The following is a 16,807-nucleotide window of genomic DNA, read 5'->3' as shown; positions in this document are numbered from 1 at the left end:
CATGGTGGTTTTTGGCGGTGGGGGGGGAAGGATGGCTTTAATTATGGGGGGTAATTTCTACTATTTTTTTCTTCCTAACCCTGAACCTGCTGAGAGATGCAGGAAAATTGCCATCTGCCCAGACACACTAGTTTTGTTTAGCTCATGTACAGTGATGCTGAAAAGAGTGATATTAAAGTTGTAAAGCTTTTGATACCTTAGGAATAGCATTATCACTTATTAATCGCAGACAAAAAAATTAAACAATATTATGCAAAAACAAACTATGCAAACCATCATTTTTTGCCCTTCCATTCTTTTGATATTCTTTTCCCTAATGTAGTTTGACATTTTTTCATTTATTTTTCAAGTCTCCCTAACCTCACTATCCATTTTGGATGCAAGAGCAACTTGACAAAATTTTCCCCTTGATTGCAAATGGTGTTTATTCAGACAACTGACTGAAGACCCATTGAGTGGAATTGCTGTTGGCAGTTTGATAACCAGTGTCCAGTCATAGCCCCTCCTACCTCTCCAAGCTGACGTGTTGTTGAATGCTATTGATCATTCACCAGGTCTGATGGGCTTCTGAAGAAGGGTCTCTGACCTGAAACGTTAACTCTGCTTCTCTCTGCATAGATGTTGCCAGACCTGTTGTGTATTTTCAGAATTTCTTGTTTTTATTTCAGAAACTCTCTTTGCCTGGTTGGGATTTCACCTTGTTCTGTGCACTGTTTAATGTTTGTGTTAATCAACTTCAAATAGAAGGACTGAAGCAGCACAGGAATTTAATTTCATCATGTTAATTGGAGTGCTAAAAGTAGTGTATAGAGGGAGGTTTTTGGAAGCACTGGGTGTCCAGTCATTGAATCAGTTTCATATCCCAGGTGGGGGCTGATATAGTTTGTTTCCAGTTCTCAAAAGCTCAAGAGGGAGCAGCCTGAAGTAGCAATAATAACACATATATATTTTATAGTGTCTTTAAAAACATGTCAAGGTACCTCACAATGATAACTGTGTGTTATGAGACAAAATTTGACACTGAGCTAGTAGGATCCTTTGCCACTAAGTCTAAACAAATTTTTGCATAGCTTGTAATTTTGCCTCCACTCACTTTTTGATCCAGTGAAGATGCACATTATTGTTTTTGCAGCAGAGAACGTAACTACGACAGAGACTATCATCGGAGCAGAGATCGGAGTAGAGACAGAGAAGATCGCCACAGGGAACGGCGGCATAAGGACAAAGATGATTCCAAGCACAGGTCTTCAAGGCGGTATGTATTTGATTTTCTCTTCAGGACTTCTGCATTGGAGATTTTATTTGTACAGTGATATTAATGGGCTATAACAGTGTACAGCCACAGGACCAGTCTTTAGTGATTACTTCTGGAATTGTCTAATTGCAGTTTGAAAAAAAAAACTGTTTACATTTGTATCTACCAGAAGGACGTGGAGTCTTTGGAGAGGATACAGAGGAAGTTTACCAGGATGTTGCCTGGTCTGGAGGGCATTAGCTATGAGGAGAGGTTGGAGGAACGACGGAGGTGGAGGGGCGACATGATGGAGGTTTACAAAGTTATGAGCGGCATGGACAGAGCGGATAGTCAGAAGCTTTTTCCCAGAATGGAAGAGTCAGTTACTCGGGGACATAGGTTTAAGGTGCAAGGGGATGTGCGAGACAAGTTTTTTTACACAGACGGTGGTGAGTGCCGAGAACTTGCTGCCAGGGGAGGTGGTGGAAGCAGATATGAGTGACGTTTAAGAGACATCTTGACAAATACATGAATAGGAAGGGAATAGAGGGATATGGGCCCCGGAAGTGCAGAAGGTGTTAGTTTAGGCAGGCATCAAGATCGGCGCAGGCTTGGAGGGCCGAATGGCCTGTTCCTGTGCTGTTCTTTGTATCACACTCAAGAACATCTTGGAACACATCACAGGCAAAGACAATACATAGCAAGGAGAAAATGATGGGAGGGGAAAACTATGCACAAAGGGATAGGTTTTTTAAGGCAGGGAGAGGTAGCGAATGAAAATTATTTGGAAAGGAAAATCCAGATAGGGGCATAACAGCTGAAAAATTGGCAGGGGGAAAAGAATAAATAAACACCAATTAGAAAATGCACAGAATTAAGTGGTACAGTAATAAGTGTACAGTTTCAGTCGCGTGGAATTATGGGTTCCTATGTACTACTGCTCAAATGATTTCAGCCATGGCTGCTAGATACTCTTCTGCCTTGAGGAAAGTCACATGGTCACCCTTTGGTCACTTTCACATTAGCTACAACATGGCAATGGTGTCATGTGACAAAAGGAGACGGTAATGCACAGAACCAACAATTATTTTACAGACTGGATTTTTTCCCATTTATTTTCTCTCCTCCAAGATGATGGTTCCACAGATGAGTAAAGTACCTCAGCCCATTGAGCTTGTACATGAATATCTGGCTAAAGAACCTTACCTATTTTACCCTAACTTTTCCAAAAGGTCACTGGATGGCAAACCCCTTATGCACTTTCAGTGCAGCCTTTTCACACGGCGTTGAGAGAGCTTAGATTTTAAATTAGTAAAGTCTATTTGAGCACTTTAACTATTGCAAGAGTCAAAGTAACTGAACAGGAATAACATTTGACATGGTATATTGGAAATTTGTGTGATTTTTCCTTGTGTGCCATCACTTCTGTAAAAGGGCTGCAGCAGCCCTAGAAAATTGGTGCAAACACCATGGTCGTTGAGATTTCTGTGGTTCTTGCACCAGTTATAGCAGACACACAGGAAAACCCCTACAGCAATCCATCATGGTGTAGCTCCTAGCTCTGTACACAATTTTTAGATCACAAGAACACATTTTACTTTCGACTTATTTTCACAGCAAACAGCACGAGAGTGAGGAAGGCGAAAGTCACAAACGTCATAAACACAAGAAGAACAAACGAAGCAAAGAGGACAAAGAAGCTGGGGGTGAAGGGGCTACAGAGGCTGAGGGAACCGAGACTAAAGAATAACTAACTGATGAACTTTCCTTTATTGGGGAATACTACTCATGGTGAACAGTCAACTCTGTAGTTCCAGACCTTTCCTGTTGCAGGCGCTGTGAATGCAACTTTAAAAAACTGAATGGACAGTAATGCTGAGGAAGGCCACGGCATAACAATGTGAAATACAAAATAGTACAATGTGAAGCCTGATCCCATCTTTCTACATACTTACACTTATTGTCTTTTGTAAAATGTGCTTGTAAAACAGAAATTAAAAATTTTTTCTAAATATAGTTTGTGTTCAATGCACACACATTCAGAATTTGCCAACTCCAACTTTGCATGTTAAGATTTTATATAAAATCAGACATTCTAAAGCTTAAAGTTCACAATCAGTTGTACAACCATTTAAGGCAGTAATGAAATAAATGTCATGTTATATTTCATAATTTAAATATTTCAAATCACATCTGCATTTTTAAAAAGCTCCAGTGTGAAAATAGATCTGATTGAAATGGTATTTTTTACAGATGTAAACAGGAGTCATGTTAAATTGTAAGAACCTAAAGGACTACTCATGCACATTTGTAGCTTCAAGAAAAAACAATGAAAGTAATTTTACTGCCTAATTAACGACATTGATTCTAGTGAGCTTAACCTAGAGATTACAAGCTTGACCTTTTCCTCACTGTTTCTTGATTCATATTCATTGTGCCATTAACACATAACGTCTTTGATAAATTAACTTGCCTAGAGACTCAGTATGGATAATAGTGTAGTGTCCTGTGCTGTCAAATGGACTGATAAGAGGGGAGGCGAAGTTGATTCTCATCCCCCAAGACCTATTTTCACTGCCACAATAGAGAAGTGGATCTGAGAAAAGTGTTATCTGAATATGGAGCCTGACTTACACACAATGCTGATCATTTTAAGCTTTCAGCTCTAAAAGAAATATTTCACAATAAGTCTGTGTCTAAATTAGCAGTAGCAAGATCAGAGGATGAATCATCTTGCTCAGGGGAGCTGCACAGCCATGTCACGCTGGTGTGTGAAATTCTTTTATATCACAGCAAAACAACATTGTTCCATTGCAAATTTAATTCGTAAGAGTTGAATGCAGGAGCTCATACTTTGGGCATCCATTTGGAGATTTACGGTAGGACTTTGACTTACTTTATCCTGCCATGATCCATTCATTGCCTTTACAAACAACTTTTTTTTAAAAATTGAAGCATCAGGTATCATATTGGTGAAAAGTGAAATCATAGGTCTTTATGTAGAAAAAGATTGTTTAAACGAATGCACTTTGGTAATCTGGTATTTCACTGCTTGACCATAGATTGTGATGGTTTCTTATTTTCTAGTTTGTGCTGCTGCAGTTTCGTGATTAAGGCAAATGTCTTGTCACTTTACTTTCACACATGACTCCCTGGCCAGGAGACAACAGTGAGAGTGACTCTGTTCCTCTGTTCTTTCAGCATTGGAATTACAGCCGAATTGCTCATGCCTGCAGTGGAAACTCCATTTACAGCTACAATCTCATCCCCGCACCTGTAGGAGACAGAAAGAAAATGACCCATTACTGTATTCAACATCAAAGCTCCCACAGTAAAAATTAATAGGAGCTAAATCTTGAGCAGGGAATTAAAAAATTTACTTTAGCCTGTCCCTATGATTCCCAGAATGACATTTAGCTCCTGAAGTCTGTTCTGCCATTCAATTAGACTGTGACTGATCTGCATCTCCATTCCATTTACCTGCTTCAATTCTCTAATCCTTAATATCCTCGCCTCACAAAAATCTACCAATTTCAGTTTTGACATTCATCAATTGACATCACCTTTAATGCCTATCTCTGATGGAGCAAAGGAGAGGGAGGGAATGTTCCAGATCTCCACTATCCTTTGTGTGCAGAACTGCTGACATCACCCCTGAACAGCCTATATCAAGTTTTTAAGGTCATGCCCCTTTGTTCTGGATTCTCTCACCAGAGGAAATAGGGCAAATAGTTTCTCTCATTCTTTTAAAATCATAAACACCTCAATTAGATCATCCCTTAGTCTCTATTCAAGGTCCTTTTTAAAAGAAGACAGGTAGGTACAAGTTCTCTTCTCTCCAGCGTGCATGGACAAGATCACATGCTGCAAATGGAGTAACTTATTGAACTAAATGCTCCTTTTCATTATGAATTTTGTTCTTTTTCTATGATCTGAGCTTGCATCCAAATCAGAATGCTGTCTTCATAAACAGATAAAGGCCAAGCAAAGTCCAATCCTTTTTCATACATATTCCCCACCTACTACCCTTTTCACCTCATTCCACAATTGAGTCTCTTCTCCATGGATGCTACCTGACCTGCTGACCATTTCCAATGTTGTGTTTTTGGTCTCATTTCTGTTGTGCCTTATAGCTTTTTCCCAGCTAAAGGCTCTTTTAGAGTCAGAGCATCATTACGGCACTGAAGGAGGCCATTCAGACCATCGACTTTATACCAGTTCTCTAGAGTAATCCAGTCAATCCCATTCTCCTACTCTCTTCCCACAGACTTGCAAGTTTATTTCTCTGAAGAGTCCATCCAATTTCATTTGAAATCAGTGCCTCCATTTCCACCACCCTCATAGGCAGAGTGTTCCAGGAGGTCATTACCACTTGATGTGTTTTTAAAAAGTTCTTCCTCGCATCTCCACTGCATCGCTTGCCCAAAACCTAAATTGGTGTCCCCTGAACCTTGTACCCTATCCATTACCTCTACCATCGCTGTTTCTTGCAATATTTTATCAGCAGCCTTTTCCTTACTAAACACCAATACAAAAGTACTCATTAGCCCTTGTCCAGTGCCTCTTAGTATTCATCACCTTTTTCCCCCCCAATAGGTCCCACCCTGCCTCTTACTACCCACTTACTATTTACATGCCAGTAGAAAATTTTTGGGTTCCCTTTTATGTTACCTGCCATTCTATTCTCATATTCTCTTTTCCAGTCTTATTTTCCTCTTCACTTCTCCTCTCAACTTGTATTTGGCCTGGTTCTCCTTGAAGAATTCACTTGCCATGCATCATACACCCTCTTTTTTTTTTCTCTTTCATCATATTCTCTATCACCCTCATCATTTAATGAGCCCTGGCTTTGGTTTTCTTACCTTTTGCCTTTGTTGGAATGTACCTAGCTTGTACCTGAGACACCTCCTCAAAGATCAGCTATTGTTCTGTTACCACTTTTCCTGCCAATTTTTGGTTCAATTTTACCCTGGCTAGATCCCTTCTCATCCCTCTTCCAATTTACAAGTTCTACTTTAGATTGTTCCTTACTCTTCATTACTAATCCAAACTTTATGATACAATGATCACTCTTCAAGTGTTTCCCCACAGACACTTGAGCCACCGCATTTCTCAGCACCAGATTCAGCAATGCCACCTTCCAAGTTGGACTGAACACACTGGTCAAGGAAGTTCTCCTGAACACATTTCAGAAATTCCTCCCCCTCTTTAACATAAGTTACCCAAGTATCGATTAGAATAAAGTCTCTCAATATCACCACTCTATAGTTCTTGCACATCACTGATTTTCCTGCAGATTTGCTCCTCTCTCACTCTTTGGAGGCCTATAGAGTACCCCTATTAGCATGATCACCCACTCTTTGCTTCTCAACTCTAACCAAATAGATTCTGTCCTTGCCCCGTCAAGGACATTGTCTTTCAGACTGCAAGAGTGCAGACTGCAAGCTGAGATGGAGATTTGAGTTTGGTGAGTAGGGAGTTCGATGAAGGGGGAGGAGGTGCTCCATTTTCTACTTTTTTTTAACCCTCCAGTATTTGGTTCTTGCTTTGGTGCAGTGGAAGGAGCTGTTTGGGGATTACCTGGTAAACTATAATTAATAATCTGTAAAGTTCAGGTTTGGCAGGGCAGCTCTGCCAAGTGGAATGTACAGCCTGTGGCATGTGGGAAGTCATGGACGCACCATGAGTCCTAGACAGACACATCTGCAGGAAGTGTCATTGGCTGCAGAAGCTTGAGCTCTGTGTTTCGGAACTTGAGCGGCAGCTGGAGTCACTGTTGTGCATCCGCGTGGTGGAGGATTACATGGATAGCACGTTTAGGGAGGTGGTCATACTGCAAGTTAGGAGTATGCAGGCAGATAAGGAATGGATGACCGCCAGGCAGTCTAAGAGAACCAGGCAGGTAGTGCAGGAGTCCCGTGATATGATCTCACTTGCTAATCGGTTTTCCATTTTGGATACTGATGAGGGTGATCGTTCCTCAGAAGAGTGCAGTCAGAGCCAGGTTTGTGGCACCATAGGTGGCTCAGCTGCACAGGAGGGGAGGAAGAAGAGTGGGAGAGCAATAGTGATCGGGGATTTGTTAGGGGAACAGACAGACGTTTCTGCGGCAGTAAATGTGACTCCAGGATGGTGTGTTGCCTCCCTGGTGCCAGCGTCAAGGATGTCACGGAGTGGCTGGAGGACATTCTTCTGGGGGAGGGTGAACAGCCAGAGGTCATGGTCCACATTGGTACCATTGACATAGGTAAGAAGCAGGATGAGGTCCTGAAAGCAGATTTCAGGGAGCTAGGAAGGAGATTAAAAAGCAGGACCTCAGAAGCAGTAATCTCAGGATTACTCCCAGTCCCACGTGCAAGTGAGCAAAGGAATAGGAGAATTGAGCGATTGAACAAGTGGCTGGAGAACTGGAGGTGGAGGGAGGGCATCACATTTCTGAGATATTGGGACAGGTTCTGGGGCAGGTGGGACCTGTATAAGATGGACAGGTTGCATCTTAGCAGGACTGGGATGAATATCCTTCCAGGGAGATTTGCTAGTGCTGTTGGGGAGGGTTTAAACTAAGTTGTCAGGGGGATGGGAACCTGAGGGGGAGCTCAGATTGGAGGGAAGCAAAACTGGTAACTTGTCAGGGGTATTGGAACCAGGAGCAAGTATCAGAGAGGATACCAAGGTGCACAGAATACAGGGGGAGATAGATAGCACGAGTGTAGGGAATAGTATGTTATTAGGTGGGGTCAGAGTAAGGGAGAAAGTAATAAAGTCTGAATCAGGGTTAATGTGCATGCAAGTGAATGCATGGAATGTGGTTAATAAGAATGGTGAGGTACAGGCGCAGGTTGCCATGTTGAAACATGATGTGGCTATAACAGAGACCCGGCTCAAAGAAGGGTAGGGCTGGGTGTTAAATATTCCAGGATACAAGGTGTTCAGGAAAGATAGGAAAGGGAAAAAAATGGGGCGAGGTGGCAATATTGGTTAAGGAGAGTATTGCAGTGCTGGAGAAAAAGGATGTCCCAGAGGGGACGAGGACAGAATCAATTTGGCTAGAGCTAAGGAACAAAAAAGGTGCAGTTACATTGCTCGGTGTTGTCTATTGGCCACCAGCTAGTGGGAACGATGTGGAGGAACAAGTTTGCAAGGATATTACAGAGCAGCAAAAGTTATAGGGTAGTTATAATGGGGGACTTTAATTATCTAAACATAGACTGGGATAATAGTAGTGTAAAGGGCAGTGAGGGGCAAGAGTTCCTAGAATGTGTTCAGGAAAATTTTCTTCAACAATATGTTGCTAGTCCAACAAGAAAGGAGGCACTGCTAGACCTGGTTCTTGGGAATGAGGTGGGCCAAGTGGATCAAGTATCAGTAGAACAGCACTTAGGGGATAGTGATCATTGTATCATAAGGTTTAGGCTGACTATGGAAAAGGACAAAGAGCAATCCAGGGTAAGAATAATTAACTGGGGGAAGGCCAACTTCAGTGGGATAAGAATGGAGCTGGCGGGAGGAGGGGGGGATAAATTGGAGTCAAAAGCTGTCAGAAAAACCGGTAGATGAACAATGGACTACTTTCCAAGAAGAGATAGTTTGGGCATGGTTGAGGTATGTTCTGTCGAAGGGAAAAAGTAGGGAAAACAAATCCAGTGCTCCCTGGATGACAAAAGAGGTAGAGATTAAGATAAAGAAGAAAAAGTGTGCTTATGACAGATGCCAGGTAGAAAACCAGGCTGAATACAGAAGGTCCAGAGGGGATGTGAAAAAGCAATTAAGAGAAGCAAAGAGAGAGCATGAAAAGAGGCTGGCAGCTAGCATTAAAGGAAACCCCAAAGTTTTCTATAGGCATATAAATATTAAAAGGGTGGTAAAAGGAGGAGTGGGGCCGATTATGGACCAGAAAGGGGATTTACCCATGGAGGCAGAGGGCATAGCTGAGTTATTAAATGATAACTCTACATCTTCTTCCTTGGTAAAGACAGATGCAAAGATCAGGCCAGTTAGTTTAACTTAAGTGGTGGGAAAACGTCCAGAAAAAAATCATTTGGGACAAATGCAAGTTAATTAAGGAAAGCCAGCATGGATTTGTTAAGGGAAAATCATGTTTAACTAACTTGCTGGAGTTTTTTTGAGGAGGTAACAGAGAGTGTTGATGTGATGTACATGGATTTTCAAAAGGCATTTGATACAGTGCCACACAACAGACTTGTGAGTAAACTTGTAGCTTATGGAATAAAAGGGATGGTAGCAACATGGATATGAAATTGGCTGAGTGACAGGAAACAAAGAGTAGTGGTTAATGGATGTTTTCGGACTGGAGGAGGGTTTGTAGTGGAGTTTCCCCAGGGATCAGTATTGGGACCCTTGCTTTCTAGACCTTGGTGTACAGGGCACAATTTCAAAGTTTGCAGATGATATGAAACTTAGAATCATTGTGAACTGTGAGGAGGATAGTGTAGAACTTCAAAAGGACATGCACAAGTTGGTGGAATGGGCAGACAGGTCGCAGATGAAGTTCAATGCAGAGAAATGTGAAGTCATTCATTTTGGTAACAACATGGAGAGACAATATCGAATAACGGGTACAGGAGCAGAGGAACCTGAGTGTATTTGTGCATAAGTCATTGAAGGTGGCAGGATAGGTTGAGAGAAAAGTTAATAAAGCATACGGTGTCCTACGCTTTATTAATAGGGGCTTAGAGTGCAAGAGCAAGGAAGTTATACTGAACTTGCATAAGAGACCAGTTCGACCACAGCTGGAGTATTGAGTCCAGTTCTGGGCGCTGCACTTTAGGAAAGACATAAAGGACATTGGAGAGAGTACAGAAAAGATTCATGAGAATGATTCCAGGGATGAAGAAGTTCAGTTATGAAGATAGATTGGAGAAGAGAAGGCTGAGAAGTGATTTGATAGAGGTATTCAAAATCATGAGGGGTCTGGACAGAGTAGATGGAGAGAAACTGTTCCCACTCGTGAAAGGATCGCGAACGAGAGGGCACAGATTTCAACTATGTGGTAAGAGAAGCATAAGTGACATGAGGGAAAACTTTTTCATACAGCGAGTGGTTAAGGTCTGGAATGTGCTGCCTGAGAACATGGTGGAGGCAGGTTCAATTGAAGCATTCAAAAGGGAATTAGACAGTTGTATGAAAAGGAAGAATGTGCAGGGTTATGGGAAGAAGGCAGGGAAATGGAACTGAAGGAATTGCTCTTTCGGAGAGCCAATGCAGACACGATGGGCCAAATGGCAGCCTCCTGCACTATAACGATTCTGAGATTCTCCAACAGTATGTCTTCCCTAATCAGTACTGCTGCTTCCTTTTTTTTCTATCTTTTCTGAATGCTTTGTATCCCTGAATATTAAGCGCCCAGTCCTCATCATTTTTAAGCCATATTTCTGTTATTGCTACTACGTCATATTCCCATACAGCTATTTGTGCTTGTTGTTCACCAACTGTATCACACTTTGTATGTTTTCTCCTTTCTTTAGGGGCTCTGCCAAATTGCAGCCCATCCCGGTTTGACATTGAGAAAAGGCATCTTGACAACAGAGGCCTATGTGATCCAGAGCTGAGCTTCTGACTCCATACGCTGTTTATCACAAAGACTGCCTATTTCTAACTTCATAATATTGCCTGTCTCCATCTATTTGCTGCTGAAACCCTCATCTATTCGTTTGTTGCCACTAGACTCAATTGTTCCAATGCTCTCCCGGCTGGCCTCCCATCTTCCACTGTCCATAATCTGCTGCCTATATCCTAACTCGCACCAAGTCCTGTTCACCCATTACTTCTGTGCTCCTTAACCTATATTAGTTCCAAAATTCTTATTTTAGTGTTCAAATCCCTCCATATGCTGCCACTCCCCATTTCTGTAAATTCCTACACCTGAGGTTTGCACTCCTCCAATTCTGGCTTCTTGTGCATCCCTCACCAGTGTCACCTATGCCTTCAGTTCTCTAGGCCCTATGCTCCCAAAATCCCTCCCTCAAACCTCTTGCCCTCTTTCCTTCAAGATGATCCTAAAAATCCCTTATTCTGAGACTGTGACCCATGTTTTCAATTCCCCAACCAAGGGAAACATTATCTCAGCATCTACCCTGTCAAGCCTCAAGAATTTTATAGATTTCAATTAGATCATTTCTCATTCTTCTAATCTCCAGGGAAAATAGAAAATAGGAGTAGGCCATTCGGCCCTTCGGGCCTGCTCCGCCATTCAAAAAAGATCATAGCTGATCGTCTAATTCAGTACCCCGTTCCCGCTTTCTCCCCATATCCCTTGATCCCTTTGGCATTAATATATCTATCTCCTCCTTGAATATATTTAATAACATGGCCTCCACTGCCTTCTAAAAGAGGCCTAGTCTACTCAAATTCTCCTCGTAGAACAATTCAAATAGGTTTAACTTACTTTAATCTTCCATCAAAATACGCTGGTGTACCGGGTACGATGGTTTTGATAAAGAATGGCTGGTTTTCTTGGCTTTCCTCAAAGCCCCCAACGATGCTAAATCCCCAGCTTTCGGAGTTACTCTTATGCAAAGTAATGTCATTGCAACAGTGAAGGTAACTACAAATGGAGAACAGGAAAGTATAATGTTAAGGAATAATTTTAATTTTCATGAAGCTCACACACTGGACAACAATCAGGACCTTTTAATTTGTTTAACATTTGTTTAGCATTTAAGATGCATATCTCTAATCTGAATTAGATGCATCTTATCCATTTTTAAATGAGTAAAGAATTGTTGTGTTTGTAGTGTGCAGCAACATTGTGAATTTGTTTGAATATTTACTGATGTTCATAGCTTAACAAAGTTGTGAATATATTTACGTCGCCACTACATTTAGCAACCAGAGGATTTCAGACCTCAGATTTTTGGTTTTGAAACATTACTGCAGTTTACATGAATGTTAGATAGCTGTAGAATTTGGATAACCAGCTACCAACAATCAAAGCAATATCAATTTTTCGCATTTCATAAAAAGCATAGGGTCAATCATTGCTGCACAGGAGATGGCCATTGAGCCCATCAAGTCCATGACAGCTCTCTGCAGAGCCCCATTCCCATTGCCCTACAAGTTTATTTCCCTCAACTCCCCATCTAAATTCTGCTTGAAATAGATCGTCTGTGTTTCCACCATCCTCATAGGCAATGAGTTCCATGTCATTACCATTTGCTTAGTACAAAAAAGTTCTTCACAATCCCCTGCATCTCTTGCCCAAAACCTTAAATCTGTCTTCTCTAGTCCTTCTTCTTCTTCTTTGGCCTCCTTGTCTCGAGAGACAATGGGTAAGCGCCTAGAGGTGGTCAGTGGTGTCAGTCGCTGTGAGGCAACTATGGAGTGACCTCTCCATGGCGCATGCCTGGGCGAATGTATGGAGGTTGAGAGTTGCCCAAGCGTCAAAACCCCCCTCTCGGCCTTTCTGGTGGGGTCCAAAGGAGTGCAGAGCACGACGTTTGGCACCGGTATGGCTGCAGGAACTGCCGGAAACATGCCAAAGGTGACACATGACCGCCTACGGGGTTCCACTCCGGATTTTCTGTTAGGGTTTACTCCCTTAGCCGTGGTCTCTCCCGAGACGCCCACAAGGCAGCTGTTCATTTGACAAATAAAACAAGTTAGGGTTATACCCTCATAACCAAAAAATACTTGCTGCAGTCAGGTGGGAGTTGAACAGTGCAAACCACCCTCACCAGGTGGCCGTAACCAATTGGGGGCTTGTCTGGGATCTGAACTGCCAGACAAACGGGAAATTTGGAAAACGGGAGGGAAAATTGACCTCTAAATTGTGGAAGGGTAAACAAACAGGTTTTCTTGTACTCTTCTGTTTTCCTCTACAGTGCTAGGAACAAAAGAAATGGCCACATTTAATGCTAAGGAGTTTGTGCAGCAGGGAGAGATATCCCATGATACAAACATACGAACACGAATTATGAGAAGTAGGCCATTCGACCCCTCTAGCCTGCTCCGCCTTTCAAGAAGATCATGGCTGATGTGTGTGTGTCTGGAATTCCACACTCCCATCTACCCACGATAACCTTTGATTCCCTTGCCTAACAAGAATCTATCTACCCCCACCTTAAAATTATTCAATGACCCTGCCTCCACCACCTTCTGAGGTAGAGTGCTCCAAAGTCGCACAACCCTCAGAGAAAAAATTTCTCCTCATCTCTGTCTTAAAAGGGCAATCCAGTCCTTGTACAAAACCTAAAAACTGCTTTTCTTTGCCTACCTTATCTAAGAGGTGTACAAGATTCTGACAGACTATCAAATCTCCCCTCAATCTCCTTTACTTCAAAGAGAAAAACTCTATCTTCTCCAACCTAACCTTGTAGCTAAAATCCCTCGTCCCTGGAACCATTCTGGTAAATCGCCTCCGTACCCTCACATCCTTCCTGAAGGGTGGTGACCAGAACTGGATGCAATACTCTAGTTGTGGCATAACCATAGCTTTGTCAAGGTTCAGCATAACTTCCCTGCATTTGTACTCCAGTGCCTCTGTTTATGAAGTCCAAGATCCCAAATGCTTGCTAACCACTCTCTCAATATGTTCTGCCACGTTCAAAGATCTATGCACATGAACCCCCAAGGTTCCTCTGTCCCTGCATACTCTTTAGTACAGTGTCATTAAGTCTATATTGCCTCATCTCTTCTACCAAAATGCATCACCTCACACTTCTCTATTAAATTTCATTTGTCACTTGTCTGTCCTATTGCAGTATTGTATCATCACTGTTTGCCACAGCTCCGCAAATTTTGAAATTTTACTCTCTATTCTAATATCCAAGTCATTTATATATATCAAAAAAGCAGTACTCCTGGCACTGACCCTTGCGGAACACCACTGTTCACTATCCTTCAGTCTGAAGTCCCAACCATTACCATAACTCGCTATTTTCTGTCCTGAAGCCCATTTTTTTTTTTTAAATCTAAGCTGACAGTGACCTTCCTATTCCATATGCTTCAATTTTGTTAATCAGACTTTTATGGTGTACTTTGTCAAATGCTTTAACATCCATTGCATTGCCTTCATCAACCTCGTTATTTCATCAAAAAATTCAATTAGATTAGTCCAGCACTATCTGCCTTTTACAAATCCATGCTAGCACTCCTTAATTAACTCAAACCTCTCCAAGTGCCTGTTAATTCTTTCCTTGATTATTGATTCTGAAACCTTACCCAACAACACTGATGTTAACTGACTGGCCTGTAATTGCTAGGAATGTCCTTATACCCTTTTTTGAATACTTTGCCACTCATCCTCTGGTGCCTCCCCCATATCAAGGGAAAATTGGAAGATTATGGCAAGCCCTTCCCATTATCTCCACCTCCACTTCCTTTAGCAAGCTGGGATGTAAGCCATCCGGAACCAGGCGACTTATCCATTCTAAGCATAGCCAGTCTTTCAAATATCTGCCTATCAATTTTCATACCATCCATTACCTCTAGCATCTCCACAGCTAGATATTTTATCAGCTTCCTTTTCCTTTATATTGGTGTTTATGAAGTACTCATTCAGTTTTCTAGGTCTTGCCTGTGACCTCTAAGCATATATCACCTTCTTTGTCCCTAATAGGTCCCACTCCACTTGCCTTTATTAACGGAGGCATAGAATACAAGAGTAGGGTGGTTATGCTGGAACTTCATAAAACAGTGTTTAGGCCACAGCTAGACTACTGCTTGCAGTTCTGGTCACCATATTATAAAGATGTGACTGCCTTAGAGGGGATAACAGAGGAGATTTACAAGGATGTTGCCTGCACAGGAGAATTTTAGCTATGAGGAAAGATTGGATAGGCTAAGGTGATTTTCTTTGGAACAGAGAAGGCTGAGGGGAGACCTAAGTGAACTGTATAAAATTATGAGAGGTCTACACAGAGTGGATAGAAAGGCCTTATTTCCCTTGGTTGAGGCATCTATACCAGGTGGTATACATTTAGGGGAAATATTTTCACCCAGAGGGTTGCGGGGATCTGGGACTCACTGCCTGAAAGGGTGGTAGAGGCAGAAACAGTCATAATGTTTAAAAAGTACTTCGATATGCACTTGAAGTGCTGTAACCTGTAAGGCTACGGACCAAAAGGCGAAAAGTGGCATTAGGCTGGATGGCTCCTTGTCAACTGACATGGACACGATAGACTGAATGGCCTCCTTCCATGCTGTAAGTTTCTATGATTTCTATCATTTTAACAGGAGAGAATCTAACCATTGCCCCTGGACGTTCAACATCATTATCATCGCTGAATTCCCCTACCATTGACATCCTGGGACCAAATTGCACTGGCTATATAAATATTGTGGCTACATGAACAGGTCAGAGGCTGGGAATTCTGCAGCGAGTAAGTCATCTCCTGACTCCCCAGAGTCTGTCCACAAGGTACAAGTCAGAAGTGTGATGGAATACTCTCCACTTGCCTGGATGAGTGCAATTCCAACACTCAAGTAGTTCTACACATCCAGAACAAAGCAGCCCACTTGATCGGCACCCCATCCACCACCTTAAACATTCACTCCCTCCACTGTCAGCGCACAGTGGCAGCAGTATGTGTCATCTACAAGATGCACTGCCAAGCTTCCTTTGACAGCACCTTCCAGACCCATGTCAAGAGCAGCAGATGCATGGGAACACCTCCACTTGCAATTTCCCCTCCAACTCTCACACCAGCCTGACTTGGAACTACATCGCCATTCCTTCACTGTCACCAGGTCAAAATCCTGGAACTCCCTGCCTAAAGGCACTGTGGGTGTACCTACACCACATGGACTGCAGCGGTTCAAGAAGGTGGCTCAACACCACCTGATCAGCAACAAATGCTGGCCTGGCCAGGCCAGTGATGTTCACATCCCACAAAAGAATTAGAAAGGAAATTCTCCTGAACACATTTCTGAAATTCCTCCCCTTCCTTACCCTTTACTCAAACATTATCCCAATCAATATTTAGGTAACTGAAGTCCCCCAATAACAGTACTCTATAGTTCTTGCACAGGGTGATTTTAACCCTACCCACTTGGCAGACAGGCAGCACAAATCCTAGTGTACGTGCTCTTCTGGTTTGGCACTTGTTCTTTCTTATAAACAGCATAACACTTTTTCTTAGCTCACTCGTGCTTACAATAGTTTGCAAGTTCCTTTTACATTGCATCTGTGCAATAATTTTGCCATAAAAAAATTTGTGCCTATTACTTTGATAGTACAGTCCTCACCTTGGTAACCCAAGCCACATGACCCATAGAGGGGACCAATCATAACTGTTCTCCTTGCCTGCCTCCAAAAGCTCCTCTGTTGCCAAAGACATCTCAGTGTTGGGGAATTCCAGGACCCTCAGCACCACTGCAGAGGAGGCTGCGTTCAACTTGAGAACTGACACTGCTTCATTATAACTCAGCTGCGTGAGGTCCACTCCATTTATGCTCAGCAACACATTTCCTATGACAGAAAATATGACCCATTTTAATGCCACAAGGCAGAAATTATGAGCCTGAGAGTGAATGCCAGTGATATTTAAAAAATAAACCATTACCATTACGTGTTTTTTCTCTTTCTCTCCTGTCGGCACTCTTATCTCATGTATG

The 16,807-nt window shown here is 42.3% G+C and overlaps 2 protein-coding genes across 7 annotated transcripts in view; one reads left to right on the top strand and one right to left on the bottom strand.

Annotated features, from left to right (window-relative positions):
* Positions 1–3,246, top strand: part of LOC137377579 (pre-mRNA 3'-end-processing factor FIP1-like) — a 74,113-nt gene extending 70,867 nt beyond the window's left edge. For 3 of the 5 annotated variants that reach the window (XM_068047351.1, XM_068047350.1, XM_068047348.1), the window contains exons 15-16: positions 1,133–1,255; positions 2,852–3,246. In XM_068047351.1, coding sequence (XP_067903452.1) covers positions 1,133–1,255; positions 2,852–2,984 — 256 coding nt within the window. In that variant the 3' untranslated portion in view covers positions 2,985–3,246. The remainder of the gene's footprint in view (positions 1–1,132; positions 1,256–2,851) is intronic. The other 2 variants (XM_068047352.1, XM_068047349.1) reach the window with 1 other exon arrangement.
* lnx2b (ligand of numb-protein X 2b) overlaps positions 2,986–16,807 on the bottom strand; it is a 78,939-nt gene continuing 65,117 nt past the window's right edge. For both annotated transcript variants that reach the window (XM_068047347.1, XM_068047346.1), the window contains exons 8-10: positions 16,439–16,661; positions 11,640–11,798; positions 2,986–4,508 (exon numbers count right to left, since the gene is read on the bottom strand). In XM_068047347.1, the coding sequence (XP_067903448.1) occupies positions 4,373–4,508; positions 11,640–11,798; positions 16,439–16,661 (518 nt within the window). In that variant the 3' untranslated portion in view covers positions 2,986–4,372. The remainder of the gene's footprint in view (positions 4,509–11,639; positions 11,799–16,438; positions 16,662–16,807) is intronic.

This window comes from Heterodontus francisci, chromosome 15, assembly GCF_036365525.1.
Source record: "Heterodontus francisci isolate sHetFra1 chromosome 15, sHetFra1.hap1, whole genome shotgun sequence".
Classification (NCBI taxonomy): domain Eukaryota; kingdom Metazoa; phylum Chordata; class Chondrichthyes; order Heterodontiformes; family Heterodontidae; genus Heterodontus; species Heterodontus francisci.
The sequence above is the reverse complement of the archived record's forward strand: the minus strand, read 5'-3'. Positions and strand labels throughout refer to the sequence as shown.